The following is a 24,100-nucleotide window of genomic DNA, read 5'->3' as shown; positions in this document are numbered from 1 at the left end:
CATCGGCAGGATCAACCCTTACGGGCAAATCCAATCACCTGCATCATCATGTTCCTGTACACTCGGCCAGTTAGTAGACCTTTCCTTCTTTGTCATTATAAATTTCTCATTTTTCGGTACTTTCTGTTTTATTTCGTTTTTTTATACCTTTTTTTTACTTACTGTTGTCTTTTTCAAAACCTTTCCGCACATCCCTAGTCTCGTGAAATGTTGTATGTTGTTCGGGTTTTTTTTCAAATCATGCTCTATCATTCATATGCTCTCATTCCTACCAGGATTTAAAATCTCTTTCCATCCACAGCAGAGATAAGAATCATGTTTTCTTTTTGTTTATTTTTTTTTTGCATAAAGATATATCATATTTACTTATAATGTGTGGCACATATTTCAACCATTAGCTCTCATGGTTATGTTTCATGATAGAAGTTTTCACGTTTTCATTTACGCATGAAGCAGAACATATATTTAACAGCGCAAATCACCTTCATTTATCACTATCTACACACAGACAAAACATACACTCGCAATCCTATATGCTGCAAACACATGTACACTCCTTCACACATACGTATACGTACACAACTACACGACCTACCTACACGCGAACGATCAGTTTAATAATTGTAAATAACAACGATATTAAAATGTTGTTGATTTTATTTGTTACACTTGGTGAACTGAGCTACACAGAGTTGGGGTGGTGCCTCGCTGGAGCATATCTCCCGGCACTTGCCGTCGATCTTCGTTTTAGTTCACTTTCACTAATGAAAGAAAACAAAAAAACGCTCTCAAATACGTAGGAATGCAAAGAAAGGTAGATAAATAAAACAACCAAACATTCTCCCCGGGCACACCGAAAGAACTGTCGAATTGTATCTTTGTGTGTTGTGTCCGAGTTCCGTCACAACATCCAAGGCTCACGAGGAGCGCAACCCTCTAGCGAGCTCGAATAAATATGCGTTTAAATTAGATAAACTCGCACCGCAAAGCAAGATACGCAGCAAGCGATTATCAAAACCAATAAACAACTATTTGCAAAATCCGAATAAAAAATTATGATCGAATATAGGCAAACTACTTGCACTCATCATCGCGTAATCAGCTAACGATAGTGTATTAACAGAAACAAATCATTATCATAACTACGGCGAACAGCATATATAAACAAACAAGTGAAAAAGAAACCGATAGCGAAATAACTGTGTCCACGACACAAATCCACAAATGCAGTGGATAGAAGAGATAGAGAGAGAAAGAGAAAAACATTCGAAACAATAGCTAATAATGTGCAGCAACGCCACCCGCCAGGGTCGCAAATCTGTACATCATTTGGATCGATTGTGTGCGTAAACAGTGAAGCGAGTTTAATGTAAGCGAATCGATTCTTATTGTAATACGCAGATATAGCTATATTAAAGGAACGCAAGCGTAATCCGTTAATAAATGTGTTAAACCAAGTAATTCGAAAATAAAACAAACAAATGCACGAACTAATGATGAACGAATATCGTAAATCCAATATATTGCGCTAGTGAGTTGTTTGTAGAAGTTGTGGATAGAACATGACAAGACATGCAGGCATTAAGATAAAAACATCTAAATAGCTCTGTTGACGACAGACAGGCAAGCAACATTTGCCAACTAGAAGTGAAACCGATAAGCCGGAAGATATTATGGAAATACAAGAATATGAATATGTTTATATGTATTCTTTTTGCAATCATTTTATTATCCTTTTTCCGCCGTTGTTGTGTCGTTTCTTGTTCGTATAGCAAACACTGTTTCTTTTCTTCTTTTTTTTTTGTCTTCGGTTTTTGTCCTTTTGATTGCTGGTTTTTTTTTTATTGTTTTGGTATTGTTCGCTCGTGTTCATTACTTGTCCGATTAGTTTTGTCTTTCCTAATTTTGTGAACCCAATTAATTGTGTTATTTTTCTTCCTTTTTGTCATACCTTTCCTTGTTCTTTTTTGTTTGTTTCCTTTGATTGTGTTGTGTCTCTAGCCTACTCTACATTTACTTATTGTCGTCTTTTGTGTGTTATTGATCTATTGTTGTTCTTATTCGGGGTACATTATGTTTTCAGTGATTTAGCAGAATTACATTATTTGTGCTATTTTGTTTATTTGTTTTTTTCTTAAGTTACAAAAATAGTTTTCCTATAGTTTTCATATAGTAGTATGATAAACACTAATACATCTCTCTTTACATTCTTCTCTATGTTTTCTTGCATGCGAATTCCATGTATGGAATCTATCACATCCACACCTGCTCGGTTGGATAGGTTTGGAACGTGGTTGGAAGGTAGCGGACACAGAATCCATTCTGTCAACGATGCCAGCCATAATGGAAACATCGGGAATCAGTGTGAACAGCATGGATGGCGGTCTCTTCTCCGGCCACCTTGACGACGCGGAAGAAGCACGAGAAAACGACGAAGAGCTGGAAGCCCTCGAACGGATGGTGGAGCTGCGCCGGTTTAGCAGAGCGGACCACCCATCCACCGTAGCCACAAACGACCTTAGTGATGAGATGGTCGAAAACATTCCTTCCGGGAATAGCTCTCCACCGATCGGACACACCACCGCTGCAGCATATCATCATGGTCAACATCGCGGATTTATGGCATCTTGTGACACAATGGATCCATCGGCGAATATGATTTCAAACTCCACCAATTCTACTTCCACCAGTGGCAACGTAGATGATGCCGAACCAATACCGTCTAGTGAAATGATCGTTCCATATGAGGCTACTGATGAATAATTATTAAGCAATCTATTCGAGAGTAGTGTGAAGCTTACGACTATTTTGTACGACCGGTAATGTACAACTTACAGTCCCTTTACAATATGAATTTCACAAAACCTGAACACCTTCGCACCTGGACCGGTCATCATATAGTCTAATCGGTAATGCACGAGTTTACAATACGCCCTGGTACGGGGTAGGTTCTCGCCACTGAAACGTACGCACGCAGGACTTGATTATTCTGCTGTGAGCAATTTAGATCACAGTCAGTCGTTTAGCAAGGGCAGATTAAACGGTTCTAGAGTCAAATAATACAAAAACAATTATTTGCAAAACATAATTCAAATTACCGAAGGATTTTTTTGCGACTAAAAAGGATAGATAACATCAATTATTAGAAATCAATTTTTCTGTTTTTCGCAAAAAAAACTACCGTCAGAGCAATAGCGGTACTAGTATCAATTTCTTTCTCTTCATATTTTTTACTATATTTTGTAATTGTTCAGAGTACAATAATTTCAGTACACACGCAAATTTCCTTTGCACGGATGAGTGTTAGGAAACCGAAACCGAAAGTGAGAAAAACGAATGTATGTAAAAAGGTGAAAACCTGCAAACGAAAATCTAAAAATCTATGCTAATCAACAACAGTGTGTATTAAACAGGCGAAAACAAAAGTGAATGTAATGTACCAGACTAAAGTTACAACCACAATGAAAAATGTCGAGTCCAATAGGTTTGGTTTTGCGTTTGTAGATATGGACGAGCCGCGGACATACACTGTTTTGGGTAGACGTGTACGCTAATAAACCTAAAGCCCCACAGTATCAAACAGGCAAAACCTCTGCAACCGAATCATATAAAGTAGAAAAATCCAGTATTTAACATAATCTGTCTACCACAACCCGAACAACATTAGCCAGTTAGAAGAGCTCAGCTGCAACAAAACGAATAGGGATGAACAGGAATGTTCACTTTCCACTGGAGCATCTTATTATTTTCCGGTTAAAAGAAATTGAAATATTACATTAAATGCACATGTACCGGAAAAATAGGATGCACTCATCTTTGAGGACAAACATTTCGAACGAAACCGAGTTTCATTTTTAAAAACGTTTTAATGATTATCCACGCTCATAGAATCTGCTTTTGGCGACGAATGCAATGAGAAAATAGTAATGAATTTGGAATGTCACCCTCCCAGATTCAGTCGTCATACTTTTTCGATCACACCAAACATTTTGAAACCCCAGCTACATTAAACAGTATATATACCGGCAGTAAACGGCTGATGTTGTAGAGGCGAAAAGAACCGTGCAAACTACGTACGTGTTATTTGCGAAAGGTGCGTTTGTTTCAGGAGTGGATGTACAGACTTGCTGCCCTAGTACTACCAGTCAGCCAACCATCCATTCACCGTCCCCGCCATGGATGGTTGCGTTGTAGTGTGAGTGTACAGAGACGGCAATGGGCAAAACGTGCTAAAGTAGAAATGTATCGAGAATGGTAGTAAAGTAAGAAACGGTTCCATGCTTAGTGAGAGAACGAAACCGAACGAACTTCTCTACGAACTGAACTGGAAACGCTGGACGATGTGATAAAATCTATTTGTACTAAAATTTGTGCTAACTTCATGTACGCGTAGAAACCATAAGAAAGCTGTAAAGAGGTAGAATGAAAGAAAGAAAAAGCCTGCGCGCACCGCATCCGCATCCGGGATTTAACGTAACCCAAAACGAAATGACAGCGAATGTCCTTTTTGTACTTTTTCGACGTAACATAGGCTGGATATTGGATATTTGAAATAGCGAAACTACGATTTCGTATGTACATAACCATGGAAAGGGCAGCTTAGGGGAAAAAGGGAGTGAAGAAAGGACGAAAGAGAGAGAGTGTGTGTGTGTGTTTGAAACATATATAATTGAAATGATGTTTTATTCCGCAGTGTAGTGTGGCGTATATTTTAAACTGCGCAATGTAATTGGGTAGAATATTGCAAGCTCAACTAGCGAAACGTTATCCGAAACTGTACTGTTCATTTAAAGAGCATGAGTTAAAATCACCAACAGTGGACATTTCCAATTGATACACGCTAATGTCATTACTATTACTAATGCGTTCAACTAGAGCTAAGCCCAAACCAGATTCGTTTGGATTGCATAGACCGCCACTCTTCAGCCTTGGAAGGTTGAACGGGAACGATGGTTCTGATCTCTTGATGATGCTTCCATTACTTGAGTCTATTCGTGTTTTTATCACTTATAATTCTGCTTGCCCTTGGACCGCAGCACATCGGTGGTAGTAAGCATGAACAGGTGATTGAAACTGATCGACTTGGTTGATCATGTTTGTACTAAAAATGGCACGTGCGGTAAAACACTGCTTCTAAGAATATGCGACATCGCTAAATTATCGCTTTCATTGGAGTAAGGGCATTGTGGTAAGTGGTAAATATAGTAACTAGATGTAAGGTAAACAGATAGATGGAGAGATTAAAAATCTCTAACAAATACTTATATTAAAGAAAAGGGAAGACTACTAGGCGGGCTAGGATCACCACCACCAATTTAGATAAGCGACCAGTGCGAACGTGTGTGTGATCGAATCGCGGTCGATGACAGTACCTTTAGGATCATTAACTTACGTCACGTTCCAAGCCTGTGGCCATGGCGACGCAAATGGCGCAGAATTTGTCCCGCAAAGCATCTTGACGTGAGCCCATACGCCTGAAACTGCTGTGTCCTGATCTAGGCTAAAATGATTGATTGCACGAAGGTGTGTGAACACACTAAAGCGTTTATTTTACTAAACCAAATAAAACTCTACCAATGCGTGATACAACTAATAAATTGAAGGAAATAAGCGGGACGGTAGTGTAATTATAAAACGGTCGTAAACATATTACTATTAAACCATACTCTCTCTCTCACACAAACACACAAACATCTCAGCCAAGATGCAGCATCCTGTGTAACTCTCGGAAGGTCATGCAGACGCAACTGTATAAGAAAATCAATTCTATTCAACTATAGTCATTTAAATTGTATTTAAACAAAAATGATACGTCAGCTTGCTTTCGAAGTGCTATAGTGCATGTGGTACAGTTTTTTTGTGAAAGTAAAGGTAGTACGAAACAAATGCGCGGACACATTTTCCTGTAGGGACCCCGTAAGCAATCTTAACCGTCATCGTGTGCAGACAACTGAGTGTGGGTTTTTGGGCTTACAACAAGTGCCGGAAGAATGTGAACGAATGAGAGTCAAAATTAAAAAAAAAAAGGAAACAGGCAAAAGGGAAAATGGGATTGAATGTGAACATCGATATCGTGTAATTGAGACAGGTGAGATCAGGCGGTGATGTAGGTCGGTAATAAATTGAGAACTGTGAGGCAATGAATGAAATACGATGAAAAGATCTGGTATTCAAGCATAGGAGGAAAATAATAAAAGTGCCCATGAACGGGGTTTAACGCTACAACATGTTGCAAGATGCAGCCGGCGTTCCGGGTTTAGGCTGGACACACTCAAGTTACGCAATGAATGATAATGGTAAGTGGCGTATGAATAACTAGAAGCGAAAGAAATGAAATAGATTTACTTTCTACCATGCGCAGAAACTCGGAAGGAAAGAAACAGATTTTCTCTAAAAAGTAAAAAAAAACAAATCATCGCTGGATATGTAAATAAAAAGCTACCTAAACATTGTACTTTCTGCCTACAATTGCAACGGTAAGTTTAAATCTTGTTTTGATACTGCCGGTAAGTTTTCGGTTGGACAGTATAAACCACACGCACACTAACGAAAACGTGACAGATTGACAGCAGATTATAAACAATCAGAGGTGTGGAGAATGTGCACATAAAATGGAAATTGGAATAAGATTTAAGTGGCTTTAAGCTAGCAGATAAACATTTTAGGTGATAAAAATCAATCTCGTGGCTACTGACTAGCCGGGTGTGAATGTAGCGGTCAAAACATCCCGGTAACTTTTGCCAAATAACCAACGGGAAGCTGATATCTCCACGAGGGCTGAACGAGCTAGTGATTTCGTAATGAAGAACAACATCAACAACAGCAACAACAGAAGGCAGCAGCATAAGAACATAACAACCAAAGAATAGCGTGGAAAATACTTGGCGGGGGAGTTCCCAACATAGAAAAATAGCCTTCTCGGTCGTTGCCGTTTGTGGCATGTGTGAAGCAGCGTGGTGAAAAGCCAAAAACCCGGTCCCGCTTGGCAAGGTTAGCTCTTTCACTCCCAGTACACATGCACACCGGGTCGATGATGTGTAGCGCAGCGTAGTGATCGGGATTTTTTTTTGCTGGTGCATGATGAAAACGACGTAAAAGTTCTATCTCACGTGTGAGGACAAAATTTTGCACTTTCGTAGCACTACTGTGAACCACCTTTCGGTTGCGTCTCGGCAAGTGCATACATAATTGATGAAGGGTTGAAGAAAACAACGGTTCTTTCTTTTTGAGTGCGAGCGCACTAACAGAAAGCAGACGTTGTTGCGTTCGAGATCTTCAGCCCCCCCAGAGGTTTTTTTTTGTGTGTGTTGTATTTTGAACGGTGGGAAAAGTAACTGTATACGGGCGGTGTGTAAGCAAAGCAACGCATGCTTTTTTTTGTCACGCTGCTAGAGGTAAACGTTGCTGTGCACAGTGCAACCTTCTGCAAAACCAAGTGCACACGCAGTATCGTCACCCCAAACTGTGATTTTTATTCGCCGATCGATTGTGCAAGATTGCGTTAGCGCGGTACGCGCGCGTGTAGTGAAGAGAGACGGTCGTGTGCAATAGGCAGTGCATGATTACACCACCAATTGACAGTTGACGAAATTAGCAAACACATTACGAAGAACCCCGAAAGTGCATTCGTTTCCGGTTCCGGTCAATGTTGCCAATTCGCGAGCGGACCATTTAAGCACGGAAAACGATGGTTGCCTGGACGGTGTCCCACAAGCGGCACGTCCGGATACTGCTGGTGGGCGATCAGGGTGTCGGCAAGACTTCGCTCATCCTATCGCTGGTCAGCGAAGAGTTCCCGGAAGATGTGCCACTCAAGGCGGAAGAAATCACCATACCGGCGGACGTGACGCCAGAACAGGTTCCCACAAACATAGTCGATTATTCCGGTAAGTTTAACGAAATGTTTTGTGTGGCGCTGAATGAATCATCGTTGTCCACCAACTAATCCACATTTTCTGTGCGCGGCCCCATTTTAGCGGCCGAACAAACGGATGAAGCGCTCGCGGAAGAAATTCGAAAGGCACACGTCGTCTGCATTGTTTACTCCGTAGACAGTGAGGAAACGCTGGACGGCATCACGGAGCGATGGCTACCGATGGTGCAAAAGTGTTCCGAACTGGAACGGAAGCCGGTAGTGCTCGTAGGCAACAAGATTGATCTGGTCGATTACTCTACTATCGATGTAAGTTTTAATTAATGGCTGACATAAAAAAAATTTCTTATAAAAATGTCTGTATTTATTTCAGCATGTCCTTTCGATCATGGAAGACTACCCAGAGGTGGAGAGCTGTGTGGAATGTTCAGCCAAGACGTTGCACAATATTTCCGAGATGTTTTATTACGCTCAGAAGGCTGTTTTGCACCCAACGGCACCGCTGTACATAATGGAAGAGCAAGATGTAAGTTTGCGCTAATTCAATTTCTATTCTACAGAACGTGAATCATTTGCTATTTGCTTTCTCGGTCGCGCAGCTAACCGAAGCCTGCAAAAAAGCGCTTGTGCGTATCTTCAAAGTGTGTGACATCGATGGCGATGGGCTGCTGAATGACTACGAGCTGAATCACTTCCAGCGCCGTTGTTTCAATGCACCGCTGCAGCCCCAAGTGCTGGACGAGGTGAAAGCAGTGCTGATGAAGAACACACCCGACGGTATCCGTGACGATTCCGTGACGCTAAACGGCTTTCTTTTCCTGCACTGTCTGTTCATTCAGCGCGGCCGCAACGAAACGACCTGGGCCGTGCTGCGTCGATTCGGGTACAACGAAAGCCTCGCAATGAGTGACGAATATTTGCATCCGCCCGTAAAGATACCGCCAGGCAGCAGCACGGAATTGTCGCACCGTGGCCAACAATTTCTCGTGTCGCTGTTTGAGCGTAGTGATCGGGACGGTGATGGTGCACTGTCGCCCGCCGAGTTCCAGAAGCTTTTTAGCGCCTGCCCGAGTCCACCCTTTTCGACCGATATTAAACGCACGATACCGACGAACGACAATGGGTGGCCTACGCTGCACGGTTGGCTCTGCCGCTGGAGCCTGATGACGTTGGTGGACGTTAACAAAACGCTCGAGTATCTGGCCTACCTGGGATTTAATGTGCACGAAAATGAGTCCCAGCTGGCGGCGATTCACGTGACGCGCGAGCGGCGCATCGATCTGGCCAAAAAGCAAAACAGCCGTACGGTTTACATGTGTCACGTGATCGGTGCGAAAGATGCCGCCAAAACGACCTTTTGCCGTGCCTTTCTGGCACAGGATATGAAGCGCCTAACGGATCGGGACATTCGGCACAGCAATCGGTACGCGATCAACACGGTGCAGGTGTACGGGCAGGAGAAATACCTCGTGCTCCGGGACGTTGACGCACGGCTCGTACTCGATCCGCTGCAACCGAGCGAAGTGAACTGTGACGTCGCGTGTCTCGTGTACGACGTGGGCGATGCCAAGTCGTTCGAGTACATTGCACGAATATACATCAAATACTTTGCCGAAAGCAAGATACCGGTACTTATCGTTGGCACCAAGGCAGATCTGGAGGAGGTACGCCAGGACTATCTGCTTCAGCCGCCCGACTTTTGCCACAAATACAAACTGCTGCAGCCACAGTTCTTCAGTGTGAAGCACAATAAGAAAGACATCTACACGAAACTAGCAACAATGGCAGCATTTCCGTGAGTATTGCGACCGGGTCGGGACGAAAACTGTTGTCACACACAGACAAAATGTCTTGTTATCACAATTATTGAACTCTAGATGCAGTGAACTTTACTAGTAGAAAGCCACTAACAGGTGAATTGTCGATATAATATTAAAAAAAGAAAATATTACTTATTAGGTTTGGGAAAAAGAAGTCCATTATGAAGTTTATGCCTTTATTTAACTTCTTTCGGATTGTTCGAAAAATATAAATCGTTTTGTTGTATAATTTGTTGCCGTTTCAAATATTGTTCAAAGCCTCTTAAGGAAGGAATGTCTCACAGAAGTTTTTGTTGATGAAAAACTTTATTAATAAATTTTGGTAATTAATCCCTAGTATTCCAGCCGTTTCTGGTCAATCACTAGATTCAAGCAATTCATTTAGATCAATTCTTCCCAGTGAGACATCCAAACATTGAGAGCTTTTATTCTATTCTTCTAAACCAATGAGCGCAAATGGTTTGAAATTATTTTATTTTCAGTTGCTGGGTTTTAATACAATCTACATTTTTGACAAAAAAATGGATTTCTTTTCCTCCAACATAATAAAATACAAAAGTTATTCAAATATCTTTAAACTGAACTGAATGATAAAAAATTAAAATATTTTTTACTTTCGACAAGTTTAGCATAATACAGCTAACAATTTATTACGAGAACAAAAAACACACAACAGTCAAGGATATGTTAGCGGCACAGTAAAACTTTGCTCTAAATTTAATTTTGTTCCATTTTATCTTCCTTTTTCTTTTCTCCTTCTGGTGCAAAAACTCTTGTTCTGTCTATGTATTGTCGTATTCAGTCGATTTCAAGCAGCGTGGATACTGTTTTATAAGCATAGATTGGTACAACTGTGGGAAACTACGTAAGTTTAGTCGTTTGTACAAACGTTTTTTTAAATATTTTTCTTTCTGGTTTGCTCCTGTACATATTTATTGCCGTAACAACTAATTATGATTGTGCTAAAAAGGAAGTAGCTGTTAGTTATACATTCAATAACCATTTTAGAATATCTAGCATTAACACTCTAACACACCCAAAAAGCTTTTAATATTTCACTTACGTTTTAGTAATTGTATATATCGAGCAAATGTTGCACCGAGTATCTCCATGTTGCATGTTCTGTTTGCAGTGATAAATATGTTAATGATGTATTAAAATCTGATCTCTTTTTTTCCATACCTTGTAGCCACCTTAAGCAATTCGGGCTTATGTCGGGTGATCCACTGCTCTGGTGGAAGGCAGGATTGGGCATAGCAGCTGCAACAATTGTTGGTTTCTTCGTAGTAAAAGCGTTTCATGGACCTGGTTCAGCGACACGATGAGGAGGGTGATGGATCGATTGGTAAAACTGTGTACATAAAACTATCGCCTGCCTATGACCGCCGTTACCGTCACCATACACAGCGTAAGAACAACAAAAAGGAAGTATAAACTTATAAGCTAAACACACATACACCTGAAAATTCAGTTTTACGAGATAACTTCGTGTTACGGAGGTGTCTGAAGTTGTCCGTTCCGCCAAATAGAATAGAGCACCAAAGCTGTGCATATGTTTTGGGGGGGGAGTAAAAATAACATTTGATGCCCGAGACCATAAAGATAAGTAGTGAATCAAAGCTAACTAGAGCGGGAAAAACATATTCAAAAGCATTGACTGGAATTTAGACAAAAGCTTCCTACATTTCGAGTAAATTTCTGTACTCTATTTTGATCAATTTTTGTAAAAAAAAAAATTATCTTAATCGCTTTGCTTTTCTTATTTTGGCAAAAGTATAAGCTTCAGTTAGGTGAGCACACCGAGCAAGTGTTCGTATGTTTAGTTTCCTTATTAAAAGTGCTATTGGAACGGTAGAATATTGCTATGCTTAATAAGTGAACGTACGTACGTAAATATGATAATATACATTACTTTACGGCTTGCATGCATTGCAGCCAGTGTTGTATAAGTATACCAGTGAAAAGAAGGGTCGGATTTTTTTGCGTTTGGCGCAATAACAATACCGTTTAAACCAATAGCTATACATTACACAGCGCTGAAAGCTTAATTCTGGTAGTTGGTTTTGAGAAGAAACAAAAAAAAGCAACTATGTTGTGTTGTATAGCAGCAGACTTAACACTAGAACCTATCAATACCGTCAGTAGTAATAATGGAGAAAAAAAAATTGTTTCAATAGTGGCAAAACGAATCGAAACGAAAGCAAATCAACAACAAATTAAACTTATTATTCCTAATGAAAATCGGACGTAAAGCTTTTGTTTTTTTTGTTTTTCGTTTGTAAAACATAAAGCGAGGAAAGTATTTGAAAGAAAAATTTCACACGCTGTACCGACACTTTGCTTTATTCTGCAAACATTAGGCTATGTTTCGATTTAATCCGTGTACTGTACTGTAACATCATCAGCAGGATCAGCCGATGGCGTATACTATATTTTGTAGATTGAAATTGCTAACATTTTTCGTTTAAAAACAAAACTAACATTGAAAATATACAAACACACACACACTGACCCGACTAACAGGTGATCTCGCAGGGTGACGTCGTTTCTTCGGTCATATACTATTCTTTTTTTTCTAGGATTCTCCTGTGCTGGGCGATCATACACTAACTACTCGTCTTTTTCATGTCTAGTCTTTTCTTTGCATCTCTTTTTTTGTTTACAAAATTCGCTGCAGTTTCGATTGTGTGTCGCGGAAAACATCGATTAACGGTTGCGTGTCCGGTTTGGTGTAGAGAATGTTCAGTGCCGCCGAAATGAGATCCTGCGATTTCGACATCACCTTTCGACGATCCTTAAACGGTATCAGCTTCGGTTGATTAACGATCAGCGATAACAGCACGGAGGTCGACCGGATCAGATACAGCTCGTCATCCTCCGTAACCCAGATGCGTTCGTTCATCGACACGAGACTGCGAAAGAGATGGAATGGTTGAGAGAATTTAATATGGAAATCATCATCCGGTGCACCCACAGCCTGCATACCGTGAGTAAATGTTCAACAGCTCCTCGATGTCCAAATTCATCTCGATCAATGCATCCGGGACGGGCGAATTGTACATGCCGAGCCGGAAGCAACGGATCTCTACTTCGCGCACTATAAACGCAAGCGGAAAACAGCAACCGGAGCTGTCGTACTCGAGTGCCAAGCTCTTGACTTTGGCCAACAAACGTCGGCAGCGTTCGGCGCAACTTTCGCGCCCCTGCAACTCCCGGTCCAAAATGTGCGTCCACACCGATTCGATCAGCAGTGGATCGTTGTGGTGCGAACAGTTCAGTATCGTTAGCTTGCACTCCCACAGCTCGTACTGTTCCGCAAAGTCTGAGTACAGCTGGGTCAAATTGTACAGATTGGAATCGAGCAGCTTCAGTGCGTCGTACCGTTCCTCGCTGTGCTGCGTCAACAGCGCAAGTGCATCGTACACCTGGCGCTGAATTTGCGCCACCTCCAGCTTATCTTCCAGGTCCTTCAACAGAACGCCATTGTGCGCGGAAAATCCGACCGATTCCGACCGCATGCACATTACGGCCCGGGCCAGATACTCAATGCGCTGCTGCAGGTTGATACTATCGCTCGCCACGTTAGCGAGCTTGTCCAGAATTTTGGCTGCCGCCGCATGCTGTCCATTGCGCTCGTGATACTTCCAGAGCAGATCGGCCAGCACCAGATTTTCCGGCGTACGTATCATTGCGCGGCTAAGGAACACACCGAGCGATGGTTCGGTAATTTCAAGCAGCTCCGCAAACAAGTTCTTCGACAGCAGCCACTCATAGACGGCAATGTGTAGCAGCTGGTCAGTGCTCAGCAGTGCGTGGCCAATGATGTTCAACACCTCTTGATTGCCCGTCACACGCTCCTGCAGCTCATCGTCATCCAACGACGGATAGATGCTATCGGGTTTCGGTTGCTGTCCACTATTCCCCGCCGCATCGTACACATAATCCAGCATCACCTTTACCTCCTTGTACCAGTTCATTCTGTTCTGAAAAGCGATGAAACCTTCCTGATTGTCCATCGCTTCATTGTTGCGGTAGAAGAGCAAACCGGCCTCGTTTGGATCACTTTTCGCAGCACACACCGTACAGAGCTCGATTACACCGCTGTAAAACCCGGCCGAAACAAACTGCTGACACAGGGCCGCAAGTGGCAAATTCGGTGCAGCACTTTTACACAGCTGCAGTGCCGTACGCAAGCGTTCGTCCTTCTTATCGCGATCGTTGCATCCGCGCGAAAGGAGCAATATTTCCGTGGCCTTGTGTGAAACGGCATCCTCCTGGCGGTACAGTGTTGGGCACACTTCGCGCAGCTTGGACGAAATCGAACCGACACTTGCGTTGTCGGCGAGATATGAATTAATCAGCGTCACTATCAACAGTCCGCAAACGTCGAAGCGCGCCAAAATCAAATCGCTGAACGTGCACGACTGCAGCACGCTTTGCTCTTCCTTCGTTAGCTTCCCCACCAACAGATGGCACTGGTGTTCGCAGATGACCTTCCATAGGCCAACCACTTCGCACGCTTGTTCTAGAATTTGGCAGAGAAAGAAAACGTATTAATGATGGTTTAGTAAAGCAAACCCCCCCCCCCCCCCCCCCCCGCACGTAACTCACTTATTAATCGCACTAAAGCTTCCAGGGATTTTTTTTCCTCAACCAACGCTTCTTCGGTGCAGTTTTTCTGCGCTAGAACAATATTGCCCTGAGGATATCCGTAACCACCAGCAGCACCGCTTATGCTGTATCCTGGCTGGGAAGATAATAAACTACCACCGTATCCACCGCGTTCAGCTGCACCGCTTAGCAACAGTCCAGATTGTCCGTGGGCGAACGTAGTACCCGATCCAAGGCTCCCAATGTTAGGCTTTACGGACGTACCATTGCTTCGACCACCGGTGTATCCGAGCAAATTGTTTACCGTCACATTCTCCAGGAACCGTCGGATGGCGTATAGATCCTCTAGCAGCACCACACAATCCTGCTGCGAGACTGTCGAGTAGAGGCGTTCGTCCACACAAAATTTGCGCCAAATGCAGCGCAGAATTCGACTCATATACAAATACAATCCGGCATGTTTCGCAGAGTAATGGAACAGCGTCGGATCGACCGTTTCATTGTTGTTGTTGTTTACATTCGATGCTGGGGCTGAACCACCGTACACGGACGTATGTTGCCTTTGTTGTTGAAGTACCGGCGACACCATACCACGGCTAGGTGTCGAGTACGGCGTGGAAGCAAACAGGCGTCCACCCGGTCCGTAGTTGGCATTCTGTTGTACGCTGGTATCCATTGCACCGCCGTAAGTTACACCACCGGAAAGGGGCGAATTAAAGCCTAGCTGTCTGTTATCATTTAGGATCGGTGTATCATAGTACGGTTCGCCACCATACAGTATGAACGCCTGCGTTGCCCAATCACCGACTTCCGTACCACGGAGCGTTTCACGGCAAGCTAGCAAAAGGGCCGTAGCACAAGCTTCCGGTTCCGTCTGTTTGCTAAAGTACATCTTGACCGCCTCATTGTGCGGACCGTGGCAACCGACGAGCAGCTGTTGCAGAATGTCAACCGACTGCAATATTGACACGATGTGCACACCCTGGTTCGTTAGCAGCGCTACCTTGCGTGGATTCTGAGCCTTGCGCAGTGGTGTGGTGATCGAGACGCGATCCTTACGCATCACATCCGCGATGGCCCACACCTGCCCGTCCAGTGGCATGTAGGTGGTGGACTCGACAAGATTGTGCTGCGACTGAAACTGTTCCGAGCTGAGACAGGTGAGCAAATCTTGATCCTGCTGCTGTCTCGATATCATTAGCAGCGATCCCTGGATGTAGTGGGCCGAGTGAACCAGCTTTGGTTTCGTCAAGAGTAAGCTGCCCGTGATACCGGGTGGTACGCGTACGTGCAGTAAATACAGTCCCTGTGGTTTATTTTGTGGTGGCTCGGTATGATTGGTATTGGCGTTTTGTTGAATCTCTTGATTGGCAAGATTTTGCTGTTGCATCGTCTGCTGTGATGGCTGCTGCTGCTGTTGTTGTTGATGCTGTGGATGTTGTTGTTGGTGCTGTGGATGTTGTTGTTGTTGGTGTTGTTGATGCTGTTGATGTTGTTGCTGTTGCTGATGTTGTTGTTGTTGCTGCTGTTGTTGTTGTTGCTGCTGCTGCTGTTGTAATTGAAACTGTTGTTGTTGCTGTTGCTGCTGAAACAGTGACTGCTGTTGCTGCTGCTGTAGTAACAATTGTTGCTGCTGAATGTAAAATCCATGCAAGTGTAGTGGTACCATGGAAAAGTAGAATCGTACACCACTTTCCGCGATTGCTACGAGATGCAAACTGGTCGAATCTTCCGACGTTAATGGGCAGATTGCGGTAATTGGATGAAACACGGCCGGATCGATTGTGCGTAAAATCATCGACGCGCTCGAGATGATTTCCTTGTAGGAAAGTCTTGCAATACGCCTGGTGCTTCCCGCATCCTTTCCCAGGTCCCAGGCTTCTATAGACCCCTTGGACATGAGCACGTACAGCAAGTTGCGCGAGTTATCCACGGTTATCTTCTCTACCGAGTCGGTTTCGGTAAATATTTTAAATATCCCAGGCACCAGATGGGACATCAGACCCTGCGAATGGTTGATCTTACGGCACCGTTTGCCAAACCAGTTCGATTCCGCCTGATAGCTGACTTCGTACAGACATCCGTCACGGCCGCCTAGAAAAATTCTCCCATCATCCGTTCCCTGCACACACATTATGGCAACGTTGTCCGTGTTTAGCACAAAAATGGGCGTGTGCATTAGCTGCATTTCCTCGTTGCTCTGCGCCGACAGGCTACGGTTCGGCGTCCCATTGCTGGTATCACCAAATGTCACACCGAGGACGACGATTTCTATCGGCGTTGTAAGGATTAGCAGATACTTCACGTCAGCGACGAACAACCCGGGTTTAGGCGTTACCAATCCAACGCTTATGATAACTTGCGATAGCCCATCGAAGTAAGCCACATCTCGTGCATTTTCATACGTCCATATCTACAAAGGAATAGAAATTGACATTAATTAGCATCAGGGGGTTTCTTTCTTTGGTTTAAAGCCGAACAGCACTTACATATAAATCCGTATCGATTGTGAGCCAAGCGCGCCCGATTTCGGGAAATAACCCCATCATACAGTGACATTTTATATCTAAAAAAAACGTGAACCGATAGTCAACATCACACCCGGCCCGTAACCATATGGCTACAACAACAAAAAAAACTCACGGTTAAAATGTTCCATAATTTCCGATGGTATGGGAACCTTATTGACCGTGCAGAGCTGATTCAGGTCTTTGAAGCCCATCGATAGATTGCTGAGTTGCTGATAATCGAACTCACTTAACCCGCTTGCGGTCGGAGTGCCGGCTTGCGTTACTCCCGTCAACTAGAATACCGCGTGGTTGGAATAGCAATAGAAGATACAAACATACACACAGTTAGTAGCAAATGTGATCGCGCAAAAGAGTGGTAAACACAGGTCGTGTTTGCCTGGCCGATCGACCATTTGCCTCGATTGGTTACCTCCAGTAAACCCGGCACATCCACATCAATCGAACCATGGCGTTCCAGCGTATTGCCGGCAGTTTGCAGCGCATCTAAGGAAACCGTCGGTAGTTGTTCACCCATTGTCCCTGTATGCTGTTCGATAATTCCTTGCCCTAAACCACTGTTTCACCTTCCACAACTCACGCACGCACTAGATTACCCGCAAGGAATTCCACTTTTTACTTATTTTTTAATGAATTGCAACAAACGGCGCTAAAAATTGATTGACGCTTGCAGCCAGAAGTAAACTGTGGAAAGGTAGGTCCATCTAATTTTGCTCTTCTAATGCACTGACACACCGCTTTGGCAGTTGACGTTTATTCGGATAATTTGCATAGAAAAAAATTCATTGTGCGATTTATTGTAGGCAATCTTAAATACTAATTCTCATGAGATTAAAAAATTAACTGACTTAGAAAATTTCTTTACCATTTAGAATTAGTTTAACAAACTAAATATAATAAAGCCAGCTATTTTCAACAATCTTATTTTGAAATATTTCATTCCCATCATCAACCGTCCAGGTGCAGCGATGCATCGGCATGACATTTGCGTTGCTTGTTGTTTGCCCCAACAAGAAAAAGTATAATCGATTGTGAGTTAAATTTTGTCAGTGAATGTTTGCAAATTATCCAACTCCAAAGCAAATGCATAAATTCGGTACCGTGTGGATAACTTAGCACAAAAAGGGCGTGAAAAAACCGAGCCGTTGCGCTTTCTAGCGTGTACGAAAACAATGAATTTTGCCGATCCATGGGTGACGCAGGACAATATAGCTGGTGAATCATTTAGCAACAGTAACAGCACCGCCATTAGCGAACACATTCCGCCAGCAAACGCAGCAGTACCTGCGGACACCGCCACCACCATTGTTGCCATCGCTTCGTTGGAGTTTGAAGATAATTTCATTCCTCAGCAGCCACCACTGAATCCGCGAGAACCGCAAGATAATCGTCTTCCGGACTCGGACAATTATTTAGCTGCATTAGGTAATGAACATAACACGGCTATTAGACAGTGTGTGTATGAGGACGTGTATTAGAAAAGCGAAAGCAGTCCGAAAGTAAGCGAAACGCTTGCTGATAAGCACACGAACGAGCTACTACTGCGTTGTAGCGGCGGGGTCTAAACACCACAATTCAGAAGAAATTAGAAACAGCGTTTAACACTTTGATTGTTTTTCAACCCGCTAGAAAAGCGTTTGCATCGGCTGAAGAATCATCCGAGCGTGCTGCAGCAGTTGGCCGAACGTCGTGAAGCTTGTATGCAATCGTTGCTCGGAGGAACCGTAGCACTGCGTACAGACGCTGACCTGGAGTTGGAAGAACCCGTCAACAGCAACGAGTTACTTCGATTCATACGCCCAGAGCAAGCCCTTTCGCAAGCGGAAGTTGTGCAATTGGTTCAGCACGATCAGCTACAGCTAGAGGCCGAAGAGCACGAAGAAACGCGTGAAGGTGAAGAAAGCGGTACCGAAAGCTCGACGTCACGCTAAGCTTGTACGACAAACGGGACTGGGCAGGAATTGTTGGTAAGTGTGATTACTTTGTTGCTACTGTTTCCTTCCCAAATCTAGAAACTTTTTTTCGCTTAATGTAAATATAATCTGGGAAAGAAGATATATTGCGGAACCATGAGCCACATATAGAAGAAGACCCTGATACATATTTTTCTCGGCTAGCTTTGATCGGTTTTGCATTATAAACAAAAACACTCCCAAACGGATAACATTGTTGCCAAACATGTCTTCCTCGACGACACCAACGACAACGACGCCTGCGACGGCCATGAATCTCGAGCAGGTGGCCTATTTTCTGGTGACCGGTGCGTCGCGTGGTATCGGTGCCAAGATGGCCATAGAGACGGCCCGCAAATTCAAACCCGGTTCGGTCATCGTACTGCTGGCCCGTTCTGCATCCGGTTTGGAAAGTACCCGATCGGAGATACTTGCCGTTAATCCGCACGTGACCGTTGTGACTAGTTCGGTCGATTTGGCTACGGCTTCGAAAGAGCTGCTGATCGAAATTCTGGACAAATCGCTCGGCAAGCAACCGACCGGTCAGTTCGGGCTGGCCTGTGTCATACATAACGTCGGCACGGTTGGCAACGTTGAGCGGAAGGCGATCGATATGGACGATCGTACTGAGTGGGAGCAATACTTTGGCACGAACGTGTTTAACGTGGCCGTGCTGAACAGTTGCTTTTTGCGCAAATTTCAAACCGTCGCCAGCAAGCTGGTCATCAACATCACCTCGAAGGCCTGCTTGTTACCGTTCCAGAGCATGACGTACTACTGTGCCGGTAAGGCAGCTCGCGAGATGTACTTCCGCGTACTGGCGGAGGAGGAAGCGGCGGCCGGTGTCACCGTGCTCAACTACTCACCCGGACCGGTTGACACAGACATGACCGTCGACCTGCAAGCGAACTCGAACGCGCCGGAAATTCGGGACTACTTCAAGAATCTCCGCGACACGACGACAATACTTACGACCGAGCAAACGACGGCCAAATTTTTGCATATACTCCAAAACGGTCTGTTCAAGTCGGGTGACCATGTTGATTATTATGATCACTAGGCCGGCTTGATACGATCGAGTGCCAACGCTTGCGTGTCCAACACATTCCATCACCTTACGTTCATGTGCAATCGCTAAAAGCTTCCAATAAAGAAGAACGCTACACTCGCTTTTCGTGTCAGCAGCGTGCGTGCGTAACATATAACCAAGAGACATGTGTTTCTATTTGTCCTTATCACCGATCCGCTGGAATGTGTTTTTTTTCCTTCTCTGCGCCATTGGTTTGCTGGTTGATACTATGTTTCTTTTCTATTTCACGGCAGATTGGGTTTCCATGGTGTTGCGGTCGCGAATGGAAGAGCGGGAAAATGCTGATAAATTCCACCATCACTCGCACGTTCCTCTTTCTCACTAATCTCGCATGGAAGAATCGAGTCGCACTGCCCGCCCTCATCATGGTGGGCTGTATGGTTTTGAACTACCGGGGCGAGATCGAGATCAACATCCACACGGAACGGATCGCGCTGCACGATCTGCCAAACCGGCAGCAGCAGGCCGGTGCGTTCGGTGGCATTGCGATCGACCATCTGGAGGATTTCAGCGACGAGGACGAGCTGGATGATGACGATCTGTACTTCGAGAGCGATGAGGACGATGATGAGTTTTTAACCGACGACGAGGAAGATGAGGACGACGAAACGTACGACGATGACGATGAGGATGAGGATGAGTTGGGCGAAAGGATGCTAAATGGGACGATCCGCCTAAATTGGTATACAACACTCAATATTCACAATGCCCGTAGATAAATTAAATATGGTTGCGGGGTGTGTGTGTATGTGTGTCCTGTTTTAAGCTTTGTTAATGATTAGAGTATTAGATCGTATTGAGCCGTGTTAGGAACTAGCATAAATATAAGTGGCCAAGTTAGGTGTAAAATATTACATGCGAAATTCAGTTAAAGCGATGCCATCACCATAATTAACTGTGTACATAATGCTTACGATCCGGTTTATTGATTAAAGAGCTATATATCTAATGAAAGTGATATTTTTTTAGGCAACTTACATAAATCCGAAAATGGTTGCGCATGTTCAATTGCGAATCATGAGTGGAGATCTACGAAAAACCGGAAACGGAACCGCTGTAGGTAATACTAGAAAGATTTCGAAAGGAGTTTAGTGTCACTTCCGGCGCTGTTCCACAAATATTTGAAGTTCCGCGGCAGAAATTTTAACCAAGCGAAAGAGGGAAGTGATATTAAGCGAATAATTTACATTTTCGTAGTAGAGTCAATGTATGTTACATACATAGCACGATAGCCGTATCATCTTTATTGTTCTCCCCGGATAGGTGAAGCAATCACGCCACTAAATACATTCATTTTACAGGTGCAAAAGTGGAGCTCCTTCTTCCCGCGTTTTTGGTTGGAAGAGAGAAGTGGAAAATCCGATCTGAAGCGACGCCATACGTGGGTGTGGGTGTAGGTTCAAGAGTGATACAACTTCGCGCCGTACGCTCCCTCTTTCGCTCATTTCCACCCTTTTACTTCTCCTCCTGCTTCGAGTAGACAAGCGTCAGGTGGCACTTGCCGCAGTAGTGACGATCTTCGTGGGCAGCCATGAACACGCCAGCACCGCACGATTCGCTGGTGCACTCACGACGTAGACGGTGAATCTTTCCGTTTTCGTCAACCTGAAGGAACAGCCAACATACACGCATTACATTCATATCTATCCTTTCTCTCAGTAACGAGCCACGAACACTTACCTTGTAGTACTTGAGGACAGCGAGTTTAACCTTCTTCCTCTTGTGCTTGATCTTCTTCGGGGTGGAGTAATTCTTCTTCTTGCGCTTCTTGGCACCACCGCGCAGGCGAAGCACCAGATGAAGGGTCGACTCCTTCTGAATGTTGTAATCGGACAGTGTGCGTCCATCCTCCAGCTGCTTACCGGCGAAGATCAAACGCTGCTGATCTGGCGGGATGCCCTCCTTATCCTGGATCTTCGCCTTCACATTCTCGATCGTATCCGAGGGCTCGACCTCAAGGGTAATAGTCTTACCCGTGAGGGTTTTGACGAAGATCTGCATCGTGAACCGTCTGGATCATTTCACCAAGGGGAGAAGCGAAATACCATTGATAAATAGATCCTTTCCTGTACGTACGCCTTGCGGAAGAGCGAAAAGGCAATTCCTTTCTCCGAATCGCGTACAAATTGAGTTCACCAAAATGAGTTGATATCGAACTTCTTCATTTCGCGGTACTTGCACCCAAACGCTCCTTTTTCTTATTCAGGCTTTCTGATACAAAATTCCTGATCTATTCCCTAGCCTTGTCCTTTAGTCTCCTGTTTTCGCTTGACCTGCTCGATAAACTATCTTTGATCTTAAAGAAAATCTTAACACCTACACGCCCAATCAACGCTGAAGAATAACAGTCCGTTGTTCTCCCTTTAGCCACAATACCCCATATTTCCCCACGCACTACTTTAAATCAACAGTACCGCATTGATGCAACCGTCATTTTCCGGGTTGTTCGTCACCTGGGCGTACTTTCCCCACACCACCTTGCCGGACTGTGTGACGAGACCGAGCTCGGAAATGTTCACCTCAATCACGGTACCCTTGGTGATCACACCCAGGCTCGTGTACATCGGCGAGGAGGGATTCTTCTTCACACCAATAATTGGCAGGTAAAAGGTTGCCTTCAGCTCCGGATGCGTTACGTGCGCCTTGTTGAAGCGGAGTGCCATCGGTCGGATGAATCGCTCGTATTTCGGTGGCTTACGGGTAAAGTTCTCTCCGACGTACGTCACTTTCGTGACCATACGCTTCCAGGCTTTGCGCTTCGTTTTGCCGCTCCGAATCACCTTGAACACCTCGGCATCGGACTGTGCACGCACCTTCGGTATCGGTACATCCCATTTGCCCGCCTTCTCTTTCCGCTTCTGTTTGATCATGTTGGAGAGCACCTTCGCGCTCGATTGTATGCCACGATCCATCAGGTACGGCGGAAGGGCTCCATCCTCAACCTTTTCGGTCGTCTTCTTCACCTTCTTCTCCTCGTGCGCCTGGATCTTGCGCTTCATCTGAATCTTCTCATTGCGGCGCTGCTTCTGGAAAAGCTTAGCCTTGATGCCCCGCAGCTTGCGGGCCGTGGCGGCGCGCTTCTTTGGCTCGCGAGCCTCTCGCTTACGCTTGCGCTCTTCATAATCAAGCCGGCGACCGTACAGCTTAATGTGCCGTTCAATATATTCGTTCTGCGGCATGGTGAATGATGTTTCTTAGAGCGAGCGTGTTGCTGCAAAAATGAAGATAAAAGGGAACATTAGACCACACTGTTAAGCTGCGAGGAAAGCTGCGCACTGCCTCTATTTAAGTGAGCTTGCATGACAAGCATTCGAAACCACAATATCACTTCCGAAAATTCACTCCGATCTATGTTCCGGGGCACAATTCACTTGCGTTTTGATACCCTTCACACGTTTCGTACCACAACACACGTCTTCAATTGCCGTACGCGCTGAACGAATTCTATCGAATTCTGTGAATTTTTAGAAGGGATATTGCGTCCGAATACTCGACATGTTTCACTTAAATAAAGAAGGCTTTCAACGGGGCTCATTCCGGTCTCACACTTACCCACACAACGATGGGAACTGCCAGATGTCGTCGTTAGAACAAGCGTGGCGCTGTTCTGGAGAGCAATCGATCGCCGTCACCTTCCTTATTAAAGATCCTCAACACGTCGTCGGTATTCTTCACAGTAACCCACTATACAGTAACTTTCTATTATCTTCTGTTTCCCTAATCCCTATGAACCTAACTACTTGGAGCTTCCTGAATCTTGTGCCTGTCACACACTTATTCCACATGTGCCGGGGATGGTCGTAATAACACCCAAATTTAACCCGCGAATGCACTCAATCAACTCACAAATCTTTTGCGTAAATTCTGTTGCAACTGCTTTTAATAACTTCTGTCAACGATATCAACTAATTTTGGTGAACTTTTTACACACAATATTAACCATTTTCCGGAGAACAACGCATCAACTCACCTTACTCTGACACCATACACAAAGTAAAAGAAAGCGGAAATCGACGTGCAGCGCTGCCTGCGGATAATTCACACACTTGACAACGTCAAACGTTGCTTCCGTTTTGCTGCATGGACAGCAAACACAAATGTCATCTCGTTTTATTTTTAAATTCCCCGGGCATGTAAAATTAAAGGCCATTTAGGTAATTGAAAACATTTATGTGCTTTTGGATGTGGATTAATTAAAATTCTTCATCCGGTTCAAACGGTTTCAA

General features: G+C 44.3%; 7 protein-coding genes across 12 annotated transcripts in view; 4 read left to right on the top strand and 3 right to left on the bottom strand.

Moving 5' to 3' along the window:
• Positions 1-6,225, top strand: part of LOC125766231 (nuclear receptor-binding protein homolog) — a 55,878-nt gene extending 49,653 nt beyond the window's left edge. For all 4 annotated transcript variants that reach the window (XM_049431995.1, XM_049431998.1, XM_049431997.1 and 1 more), the window contains exons 11-12: positions 1-69; positions 2,282-6,225. The exon at positions 1-69 is cut by the window's left edge and continues 175 nt beyond it. In XM_049431995.1, coding sequence (XP_049287952.1) covers positions 1-69; positions 2,282-2,763 — 551 coding nt within the window. In that variant the 3' untranslated portion in view covers positions 2,764-6,225. The remainder of the gene's footprint in view (positions 70-2,281) is intronic.
• A 204-nt stretch (positions 6,226-6,429) lies between these two features.
• Positions 6,430-11,939, top strand: LOC125766233 (mitochondrial Rho GTPase). Of its 2 annotated transcripts, XM_049432001.1 has the most exons (6): positions 6,437-7,886; positions 7,977-8,182; positions 8,247-8,399; positions 8,473-9,668; positions 10,496-10,558; positions 10,883-11,939. In XM_049432001.1, exons 1-6 carry the CDS (start codon positions 7,688-7,690, stop codon positions 11,016-11,018), a joined length of 1,953 nt encoding a protein of 650 aa, XP_049287958.1. In that variant the 5' UTR covers positions 6,437-7,687; the 3' UTR covers positions 11,019-11,939. The 2 variants fall into 2 exon arrangements, with proteins under 2 accessions (XP_049287959.1, XP_049287958.1); XM_049432002.1 differs by lacking the exon at positions 10,496-10,558 and having other exon boundaries at positions 6,430-7,886.
• Positions 11,940-12,287: 348 nt separating this feature from the next.
• LOC125766224 (nuclear pore complex protein Nup154) lies at positions 12,288-17,556 on the bottom strand. Its single transcript, XM_049431979.1, has 6 exons — positions 17,245-17,556; positions 16,948-17,107; positions 16,794-16,870; positions 14,305-16,717; positions 12,679-14,218; positions 12,288-12,605 (listed from the first exon to the last, which is right to left on the bottom strand). The coding sequence occupies exons 1-6, from the start codon at positions 17,347-17,349 to the stop codon at positions 12,353-12,355; spliced, it is 4,548 nt and encodes a 1,515-aa protein (XP_049287936.1). The 5' UTR covers positions 17,350-17,556; the 3' UTR covers positions 12,288-12,352.
• Positions 17,557-18,004: 448 nt separating this feature from the next.
• LOC125774996 (uncharacterized) lies at positions 18,005-18,763 on the top strand. The gene is made up of 2 exons (XM_049445376.1): positions 18,005-18,257; positions 18,462-18,763. Exons 1-2 carry the CDS (start codon positions 18,005-18,007, stop codon positions 18,761-18,763), a joined length of 555 nt encoding a protein of 184 aa, XP_049301333.1.
• LOC125766273 (sepiapterin reductase-like) lies at positions 18,676-19,995 on the top strand. The gene is made up of 2 exons (XM_049432072.1): positions 18,676-18,799; positions 18,950-19,995. The coding sequence occupies exon 2, from the start codon at positions 19,011-19,013 to the stop codon at positions 19,842-19,844; it is 834 nt and encodes a 277-aa protein (XP_049288029.1). The 5' UTR covers positions 18,676-18,799; positions 18,950-19,010; the 3' UTR covers positions 19,845-19,995.
• Positions 19,996-21,082: 1,087 nt separating this feature from the next.
• LOC125766280 (ubiquitin-40S ribosomal protein S27a) lies at positions 21,083-23,957 on the bottom strand. Its single transcript, XM_049432080.1, has 3 exons — positions 23,845-23,957; positions 21,555-21,885; positions 21,083-21,479 (listed from the first exon to the last, which is right to left on the bottom strand). The coding sequence occupies exons 2-3, from the start codon at positions 21,873-21,875 to the stop codon at positions 21,330-21,332; spliced, it is 471 nt and encodes a 156-aa protein (XP_049288037.1). The 5' UTR covers positions 21,876-21,885; positions 23,845-23,957; the 3' UTR covers positions 21,083-21,329.
• LOC125766274 (ribosome biogenesis protein NSA2 homolog) lies at positions 22,052-23,956 on the bottom strand. 2 transcript variants are annotated; one of them, XM_049432073.1, is made up of 2 exons: positions 23,845-23,956; positions 22,052-23,085 (listed from the first exon to the last, which is right to left on the bottom strand). In XM_049432073.1, exon 2 carries the CDS (start codon positions 23,051-23,053, stop codon positions 22,274-22,276), a length of 780 nt encoding a protein of 259 aa, XP_049288030.1. In that variant the 5' UTR covers positions 23,054-23,085; positions 23,845-23,956; the 3' UTR covers positions 22,052-22,273. The 2 variants fall into 2 exon arrangements, with proteins under 2 accessions (XP_049288030.1, XP_049288031.1); XM_049432074.1 differs by lacking the exon at positions 23,845-23,956 and adding an exon at positions 23,427-23,822.
• Positions 23,958-24,100: the final 143 nt, after the last annotated feature.

The sequence above is a fragment of the Anopheles funestus genome, chromosome 2RL (genome assembly GCF_943734845.2).
Source record: "Anopheles funestus chromosome 2RL, idAnoFuneDA-416_04, whole genome shotgun sequence".
NCBI classification, from domain to species: domain Eukaryota; kingdom Metazoa; phylum Arthropoda; class Insecta; order Diptera; family Culicidae; genus Anopheles; species Anopheles funestus.
The sequence above is the reverse complement of the archived record's forward strand: the minus strand, read 5'-3'. Positions and strand labels throughout refer to the sequence as shown.